Consider the following 9,649-nt stretch of genomic DNA (forward strand, 5'->3'; position numbering starts at 1 on the left):
CGGCATCAGGAAACACACAGGCGTGACTCGTGTAGTGTGATCTCTGGGTGTGGGTTACTCCCTGACCCCAGGGCCTGAATATTCCTAAATTCACTCATGTAGCTAAGAGCTCGGGCCCGGTGTTCAACATTTGACGTCAGTGAAAACAGCTGACCCCTCTCCTCACCTAGGCCCTCGGTGCATGAAGGTGCATCCTTCCCAAAGGACACTGAGCCCCGACATGACTCCACGCAGAAGTGCTGCCGAAAAGATACCAGCACTGTGAGAAGGACTGACCTTTACTCATCTTTCATTTTGTACAGAGAAGAGGAGAAGCGGTTGGGTTCTCTTGGATTTTATTGTTTTCCCTTTAGGAACTCACGCTCCCTCTGAGAATGGGCAATTTCCATAGGCGGGGCCCGACATATCCCAGGTTCCACTTGCCAAAGCCCCCACATTTCAAAACTCGCTCCCCAGACATGGAAAGGGCAACAAAAAACAACAAGGTGAGAACGACTAGAACCAAAGTGTCCAAGTCCTGAAGCAGGTTCTAGACCGGCGGCCCTGCAGAATCGCCGTGTTCAGGTTCACTGACCTGCGCTCTGGGTTCAGCCACATCCAGGAGGAAGGCGAGCTCCTTTCTGAGGGGAGAAAATGGCAAACAGTCACTATCGGGAGTCGTGGGGGTCGCGAGATAGACAATGCGCATTTCATGCTGGCTTCCCAGCGTCTCTCCTCCCAAATGCCCCAGCATTGTGCGCTTGGGTCACAGCCAGCTCCAGCCTGGCTTCAGGGGCGATTTTCCTTTGTGTGCAAAGCTTAAGGGAGCGCTGAGAAACTCAGGACTCAGGATTCACGATTCTTAAGGTAGGGTTTCAAACTCAAGACTAATGCACGAGAATTCCACGAGGACCAAAGGATCACCCTTGTAAGTTAAGGCAAGATCCAGCCGTGCACTTGCACGACGGTGCCTCACTCTCCTCCCCCTGATCCGTCCTGATCCAACAGAACCCGCTTTCCCCAAACAGGAGCGCGGCCAAAGTTCCCTGGCTTGAGCCACTGCTGTACTGCCTGCAGACATTTCCCTTGATGCGCGGTGGGCATCGCCCCCACCGCGGGCTCAAGGGCGGGCAGACTCCAGTGGCCTGGAGCCCGCTGGGGAGCTCTGGCTCTGGAGTGGAGGGAAAGAGACCCGGGAAAGCCCCGCAGGCGCCCCGGGACTGGACGGAGGAGCCCGAGCGCCCTAGAGCACCGGGCGCCTCCAGAGCAAGCGGCTTACCGCGCGCTGAACACGTCGGGGTATTGAGTGCGCTGGAAAACGCTCTCCAGCCCCTTCAGGCGCAACCCGGTGAACGTGTGGCGGGGGAGGCCCGGCTGCCTGTCGCGGGGCTGCAGACCCTCGGGGGCCACGTGGGAGGGCTCCTGAAGCTGCTGCTCCTGCTGCGGGGGCTCCCAGCCGCCGCCGCCTTCCTCCTTCTCCGGGTCCACGGGGCCCCGAGCTCCTGCGCCAACCTGGCCTTGTTCTCCTTCGTCCGCTGCTCCCTGCTCAGCTTCGGACCTTCGATCCTCCTCGACGATGTCTCCTCCTGTTCCCATCCCTGAGATCGCGGAGGGCTTCGTCTCCGGAGAGGAAAAGAGACACATCCGGGCGTGGGAGCGCGGGCGGCGGGGGCCGGGGGCCGGGGGCGGGGGGCGGGGGGCGGGCGGGGGGCAGAGGGAGGCGCAGGCCCGCGAGCTGAGAGCAGCGAAGGCGGCGGCGCAGCAGCGGCGTCCCGTGCTCCCGCCTCTCCCAGGGAAAGGACGTTTCCTGGAGTTGCCCAAAGCACCTGTCCCGGTCCAGGCACTCACCTTGCAGTTCTTCCCGGAGCTCCACGACTCCCCGGCGGCTGCCCCCGGGCGCAGGCTCCATGCCGCGGACGCAGCGGGGCGCCCCCGCAGACTCTGCGCGGCGAGCCGCGGCCATCCCTGGGCGGGGTCCTCTTGCTGGCGCCGGCTTCGCTTTATAGCGCATCGGCTCCAGCGGCCAGGTCTCCAGGCTCCGGCTTAGACGACTGCTCTTCTCCTCACGTGCAGTCGCGCCGTGCGTGCGGTGGGTGGGACCTGCTGGGGCGCGCGGGCGGCCGGGGCGGGGCCCGCAAGTGGGTGGAGCGCTGGCCGGCAGGGTGCTGGGAGGGGGCGTGCAAGTGTGGGGCAGGGGAGCTCCAACTTGCGGCTTAGCTGACGCCTCCCGCGTCCGTCGGGGCCGGGGGACTGGCCTGAGGAAGGGGCTTTGCTGGATGGTGCCCGCGGATTTGGGGCGCGGGTAGGGGCGGGGCAACGAGACCTCACACGAACCCCGGGAGCCCTTGGGGCAGTGTCGGGAGAACGTCTCTCCGCCTGGCCCTCGAGGCCCGCCGCTGGGCGCGGGGCTCCTTGCCCTTGGGTCTTGCAGAGCGAGAGATGCACACAGAGGGCTGGAGAAAGCGCGGAGCCCCTAGCAGCCCCAGCGCGCTGAAGGGAAGGTCCTTTCCCTTGCCTTGTGGGCTGGGAGCAGGACTCTCCCCTCCCCAAGAACGAATGGGACTCTGGTTCTCTTCCATGCGCCCCCGAGGTCCAGGAATCGGGCTAGTGGTTCAGAGGCAAGAATGAGCTAGGAGACTGCTTGCTGGGTTTTTGCAAGAATGCGCTGAAAGCAGAGCCAGCCGTGCTCTCCACCGGTGCGGGGGAGAGGGAGCTTGGGCCTGTGTTTGCGGAGCTCTCTGGGTGCTCAGATGCAGGGTGCAAGAAACCCAAGCCATCCCTTGCGAAAGCAACAAGTACTCCAGGTTGGGAGTAACGACCCCCGACCCCCGTCAGAGCACAAGTGTAGAAGCCTGCCCAGTGTTTCTTGCATCCGAGAATGCTCACACTGCACGTGGCCCTTGCTTTGGCCCTGGACGCGATTGTGGAGCGTGCGACATCCTCCGTGCTGTGCTCCGCCACCACGCCTCTGGCTGCAGGTCCCCTAAAAAGCGCGCGGGTTTCCTGTGCTGGTCGGGTGCTGTGGACTTGGGTTAGTTCCCGCTGTTTTCTCCTCCCCCTCCTCGCGGTCATTTTCCTCCTCCTCCCTCCCATGCACTCCTCTCCCTCCTCCCCCTCGTCCTCTTCTTCCCTCTCTCTTCCTCCAGACCTGTCTTCCTGAGCTCTTGTTCTCCCCTGATACATGTCACATAAAAGAGAGCCAGGGGGCCCGCCCGGTGGCGTGGTGGTCGGGTCCGCCCGCTCTGCTTCTTCGGCCTGGGGTTCGCAGGTTCGGATCCCGGGAGCGGACCCACGCACTGCTCATCAAGCCGTGCTGCCGCGCCACCGCACATACAAAAGAGAGGAGGACGGGCAGAGATCATCCTCAGCAAAAACGAAGAAAAAGAGGGGAAGATTGGCAACAGACGTTACCTCAGGGCCAATCTTCCTCAGCAATAAATAAATAAATAAATAAATAAATAAATAAATAAATAAAAATAAAAAATAAAAAGGGAGAGAGAGCCAGGGCAGAGTGAGGGCTCTGTCCCTCCCTTCAACAAGGGTGTTGCAGGCGCCCCGGGACGTGTTAATATCCTGAGCAGTATCGACAGGAGCTTCTGAGAATGGTCCACATGCTTGACAATGTACAGGACTCACCCTATTTTGACCTTCACAGCCACCATTGTCATCAGGTCCATTTAATAAATTAAGTGAAACCATTTTCATAGCCCCTCAAGGTATGGTGGGCCCTACTCACCTCACCTACTGTGCAAAACACAGAAAGATACCTTGCCTCTGCCTCTTGTTCCCCGAGGGTGGGTAGGAAACCGGTTACAGGATGATGGTTGAATTCACTTGGAAAAAGCCATCAAGGGATTTCCCTCCCACGGCCTCCCCCCTGACTTGAAGCAAGCTGTCTCCTCCTCAGGCTGGCTCTGGCTGGATTCTGCAGGCCTCACCCTCTCTTGGCTGGAGAGCCTGGGATCGGTTGTGGCTCGGGATCCGATATAACATCAGAGACCTACCATGTGATGCTCCTGGCTGGCATCAGCCGAGCTGGCACATCCCTTACAGTTCGGCTCGTGTGGTCGCTCACATCTGAGATTTCCATGAATTCCTTATAATTATAACAAGATATACAACATTTTGTAATTCTTTATGATAAGATTTCCAGAACTCTTATTTCCTATTGAAAGGATGCATCAGGACGAAGATACCTAGTAGTAACCAGGTAACTACTTTCCCAGATCTCTAGAACACTTTGACTCTAGGATGCTGGGGAGCACACTCTTCTCACTTCTTCTGTTATGACTCTTCACTGAGTAACGCAGATCACGACAATGACTTAGTTAAGATTTCAGTAGAGACAACCGTATAGAAGCCGAATAAGCATTTGAAGCCAGAGGGCTGAAAACATACTCTTCTCAAGTGCTGGTCTGCAGCCAGACCGCAATGACAGACCACTTGACACCCAGCAGGCTGGCGAGTCTCAACACAAGGGAAAAGGAGACGTGTTGGCCAGGGCCTGGAGAAACCGGAACCCTGGGCCTTCCCGGTGGGAGCGCAAATGTTGCAGCCGCTGTGGAAAACGGTGCGGTGGTTCCTCCAAAAATGACACCCAGAATGACCAGAGGATCCAGCCATTCCACTTCTGGGTATACACCCCCAAAGGACTGAAAGCGGGGACTTGAACAGAGGTTTGTAGACCCGTGTTCAGAGCAGCACTGTGGACAAGAGCCAAGAGGTGGAGACAAGTCAAGCGTCCAGGGACGGAGGAGCGGGTAGACAAAACGGGGTCTATACACACAGCGGAAGATTATTTCGCCTGACGGAGGAATGAGGTTCTGACACGCGCCGCAGCACGGCTGAACCTTTCAGACGTGTAGCTAAGCAAAAGAAGCCAGACACCAAAGGACAAATATCGTATGATTCCATTTACATGAGGTCCCTAGAGTAGTCAGATTGATGGAGACGGAAGGGAGAACGGTAGGTCCCAGGGGCTGGGAGAAGTGGCACTGGGGAGTTATTGTTGAATGGGGATGGAGTTTCAGTGTGGCAAGTGAGAAAGTTCTGGAGATGGATGGTGGCGATGGCGGCACGACCCTGGGAACGTCTTTAATGCCACTGAACTGTACACTTACAAAGGGTTAAGAGGGTAAATGCTATGCTATGTGTATTTTACCACAATAAAGTAATATGAGTCTCAGGTCGTGTCGCAACAGGGATTGCGTCCTATAGATATTGGCACCAGGTGTCTCCTTCCTTCGAGAGAGCTAGAGATGTCCAGAATAAGTAGTTGAAGTTAGGCGCTGAGATGTAGCTTCTTCCGGACTCTCAATTCTTCTTCTCCTGGCTGCATTCAGAAGTTACTAATGTAGATGAACCCGGGTGCAGAGGGAACTAATCACCCAAGGAACATGAGTGGAAGGAGTGGAGGCCTTCCTTGAATTGGAAAACATAGCCTCTCAATCGAACGTTCTATTTTAGGTTGAAAGCACGATCAGTCTGAGATGAATAGTGGTGCACAGGAAACTCGCTTCCAGGAGATCTCTAGAGAGAACCCCGAATACTCCTTGATGCCCGGAAGTGGAAACAGACATTCTTCTGAAATCTAAATTCCGATTTTCTTTTGGAATAATGAGTCAGTACCATAGATACGGAGGGGGCCCTAGATGATTATCTGAGTACGGATAACTAGTGATAACTAGAATAACCAGTCCACACCAGAAAGCTGAAGACCAGCATCAGCTCATGTCCAAATTCTTCTTCCTTGTTCTAACAAGCAGTTAAAATTGAAGAGCTATGCAGTGGGATCTAGGTCAGCTGTGAACTAGGGCTACCTGGAGTCAACCAGGGGAATGAGTTGTAGACGTGCAAGGGATTTCTGGGCTGACCGAGGACAAACGGATGACCACAAGGTGGCAGTAGGACACACAAGCTTTCTCTGGGCCAGGACTTGCCAGCTTTGTGAGTGGGGAAGTCCTTCACAGCAGGAGCCTGTCCAGAGAGGCTAAGGCCCGTGGGTGCCGCCCTCGGGAGGGGGAGGAAGGCGAGTGAACGCCTGCGGGAGAAGGGGATCAGCGCGGGGGCCTCCGCGTCTAGGGGACGTCACCTAGCAGCACCTTGGAGACTATCTGGGTCACAGAGCACCGAGGGGCAGCGGCGACTTGCGGTCTTTGGGGCCCAGGCCTTCTCCTATCTGTGGCGAGCAGGTGTGGGGCACAACCTCACGGGGTACGTCAAGCAGCCGGGCTCCAAATGGTTCCCCATATGGTTCTTTCCTCTATGAGGAAAACAAGTGGATGTGTAAAAATGGGAGTGGGTCTCCAGCAGGCTTTTGAGGGCGGAGGTGTCAGCCTGCAGCGAAGACATAGACAAGCCAGGGGCCAACAGACAGAGGCCATTTGGGGCTCATTTCCAGAACTGAAGTGGAAGTCACCCAGCCCCCACACACCATCTTCTCAACCCTCAATTCACATTTCCTGTGGGAATCCAGGCGTAGTGCCAGACAGAACTAGTGATACCTAGGCAGCTCCTTTACCGGTGTGAACTAGAGGTGACTGAGAGAATCGATGAATCCGGGGAGCTGTAAAATCCCTCTTCTCCACACCAGCTTCTTCTCTCTCGTCTGAATAAGGAGCTAGTACAAGAGAGAGCGGAGGGTCCCTAGGCGACAAGTTGAGCGGAGCTAGCCGGCGATCGTGACATGCGACCGGGAAATGGAAAGCGAGTTATTCTCACGTCTACATTCTTCTATGTTGTTGAAGCAGCGCACTAGTCCAAGAGGAAATTGGTCCTCCCTAGGTGACTAGTTATCAGAGGGATCTAGATACAACAAGATACACTGGTCTATTGAGGATGTTGGAAAAGCCCTTCTCCCTTCTCACGTCTAAATTTTCCTATCTCCTTGGACTGTGGAAGTAGTACTGTAAGGAAAGGAATTGATCGAGTTTAGACTCATATAGAGACAACTGGATACGATCTGAATGAGTCGGTGAAGGCAGGAAGCTGAGAAACAGATCTCTCTCAATTCCCCGTTTCCCGCGGGAACAACGGGGAATTGTTAGTCCTAGCGATGATTCGTGGTAATCGGGTACCTACTCCTCCAGAGACAACTGGGGAAACCTAGAAAGGTAATTGAAACCAGGACGTTGAAAAGCACATTCTTCTGAGGCGCCACTTCTCTCCTCTTGAAGATCTTGGAAAGGTAGATAACGAGTAAGGAAAGAAGGGAGGCATGGAACGGGTAGATCAGTAGTGGCACCTATGTCAACATCTAACTAGAGGCTCAGAGGTATAACTGGAAAAGCGCTTGAAGCCCAGATGATGGAAAACATACTGCTCGTCTGTAACCTTATTTTAAAGGAAGGATGGATCATTCCTAGAAATAATGAGTGGTATATAGTTAGCTATGGCTCTCTAGAGATAAGAAGAATTACTTAAATCTGTGGATGTGAAAAACACAACCCTACCATCTATCAATGCTCACTTCTTGTTGGAAAAACGAGTTACTGAGACACACGCTCGTTGCACTTCTGTGTCAGGCCGGCGGACGTGCCCCCGCCCCCACCTTCCTGGGTTCTTAGGGCTGGTCTAATCGTTACATTGACACAAGGCAGACTGAGAGGAGAGAGAGAAAAAAACCGTACTGACTTGTACGTAAGGAGGTCTCACAGAAATGGGACCTGAAGAAATGACCCAAGCAAGCATTTTTATACGTTTTAGACAAAGAAACCATCAGTTTGTGAGGAACTGACGGGACAAAGACATTGAGGCTCGGGCGCTTCGTGAGTGAGGAATCTAAGCAGAGTTTGGGCTTGGGGCGGTCACTCGGTAAAGCAGTAACAAGGTTCGTTTGTACAGGCCCTGAGAGGTCGAGGGAGGGTGAAGAGTTATCCCAAATCCCATTGGTCTGTTGCCTGTGGCTTCAAGTCCTCTCCTGGTTCTCAGGGGAAGGAAGGGTGAGAAGGAGCAGGCCGAGGCGAACGGACCTCAATTTGTGGCCTTGGATTTGGTTGCTACTTCTCGGACAGCCACCGGATGACTAGGAGCTCTCTTTCCTCATCTCTTCACACCCCCATCTTGACCAGCACCGTGGTCTGCCTCCTTGGGTCTCGTTGGGAAAGAGTGGAGCGAACACTCTTGTAAGCTGGAGGTTAGGCGGAGTTTGGAAAGGATAGAATACATTCCTAACGGAAGGACAGGTTTGGCCATGGAGACCCCCGAAGGCTAAGTCTCTATGTGAAACAAAGGGCAGCAGGCCCAACGGAACACCAGGCAAGATCTCGGTCTGACTCCCTGTTGCGGTGGAGGTTTTGAGGTGGTGGCTGGGCCCATAGCATTCTTTGGATATTCTTGGAAATGTCTGCTGGTCCAAGTGAAGAAATAGGACCAGCCTGGATGTGTCTTGGGGTGTTAGGGCTGGGGACCTGGGCCAGGGCCCATCACATTGTGAGACCCTCCCTCCCTGGTGGGACTTTCCCTCCTTCCTTATGAATATCTCCATTCTGGTGGACTCCCTTCAGGAGACCAGTTGAGATCAAAGGAGGGTAGGCAGGAGAGCAAAAGAGGAAAGGCAGCTCCTCTTGCTTGACCTTGGGATGGGGGCTGTGGAAGGAGATGTCAGGAACGCATCTGCATCGGAACCTGGGTTCTGTTTTGGCTCGGTGAGCGTCTACTCTGTGCCAAGTTTGGACTAGCCTTCTTGCTTTGTCTCTCTCCTCCCACCTTCAATAGTCTTTGCTGGTTTTCCTGGCTCTCGGATGCGGGTCTAGCTGGTGAACGGCACCCACTCCCTGCTCTTCATGCCACGCCTGGTAACGGGATGAAGACGTGTCGGTCTCCTGACGGCGGAGCATCATATAAAAATTGGAGGAAGATGGGCACGGATGTTAGCTCAGGGCCAATCTTCCTCAGCAAAAAGACTAAGATTGGCAACGGATGTTAGCTCATGGCCAATCTTCCTCACGCACACGCCAGACATGTACATATATATGTCTATCATTAGATGTGAGAAATTCCTCAGGAGAATACTCAGTCCTAAAGTGGAACCTGTGCCACATCTGTAGGTAGAAGTGGGACTGTAAGGAACTCTTCTCTAACCTTTTCACCCTTCTTAGGTCAGTGGAACCTGATTCAACATCGTTTCTGTCTGTTGCGATGCTGAGACAGAGTTCCAGCTGGCAAACCTGCCTCCCAGCCTCCGCCACGATGTCACCCTCTCAGCAACCTTTCCAGTCTGACACACGGAAGCACTGCGGAAAGGGAAACTGTCGGGCTGCCCCTTCCTGCCCTGCTTTCCTACAGGCTGACAGCAAGAGCAGGAGGACCAGGCCCTTGGACTTTCCCGCTGTCTCCCCGCCCGCCAGGCTCCCGGCATCAGGAAACACACAGGCGTGACTCGTGTAGTGTGATCTCTGGGTGTGGGTTACTCCCTGACCCCAGGGCCTGAATATTCCTAAATTCACTCATGTAGCTAAGAGCTCGGGCCCGGTGTTCAACATTTGACGTCAGTGAAAACAGCTGACCCCTCTCCTCACCTAGGCCCTCGGTGCATGAAGGTGCATCCTTCCCAAAGGACACTGAGCCCCGACATGACTCCACGCAGAAGTGCTGCCGAAAAGATACCAGCACTGTGAGAAGGACTGACCTTTACTCATCTTTCATTTTGTACAGAGAAGAGGAGAAGCGG

General features: G+C 54.8%; 1 protein-coding gene across 1 annotated transcript; it reads right to left on the bottom strand.

The window, feature by feature from the left end:
• Positions 1–318: 318 nt before the first annotated feature.
• On the bottom strand, positions 319–1,618 carry LOC131400585 (rhox homeobox family member 1-like). The gene is made up of 2 exons (XM_058535297.1): positions 1,259–1,618; positions 319–620 (listed from the first exon to the last, which is right to left on the bottom strand). The coding sequence occupies exons 1-2, from the start codon at positions 1,573–1,575 to the stop codon at positions 530–532; spliced, it is 408 nt and encodes a 135-aa protein (XP_058391280.1). The 5' UTR covers positions 1,576–1,618; the 3' UTR covers positions 319–529.
• Positions 1,619–9,649: the final 8,031 nt, after the last annotated feature.

The sequence above is a fragment of the Diceros bicornis genome, chromosome X, assembly GCF_020826845.1.
Source record: "Diceros bicornis minor isolate mBicDic1 chromosome X, mDicBic1.mat.cur, whole genome shotgun sequence".
Taxonomy (NCBI): Eukaryota; Metazoa; Chordata; class Mammalia; order Perissodactyla; family Rhinocerotidae; genus Diceros; species Diceros bicornis.

What these genes read in the sequence shown, in the direction of transcription:
- LOC131400585 (XM_058535297.1), bottom strand. Translation starts at nt 1,575, where the DNA reads ATGGGAACAGGAGGAGACATCGTCGAGGAGGATCGAAGGTCCGAAGCT. An exon ending in CCCGACGTGTTCAGCGCGCG is followed by an intron (nt 621 to 1,258) that starts GTAAGCCGCTTG and finishes TTCTCCCCTCAG; the next exon opens with AAAGGAGCTCGCCTTCCTCC.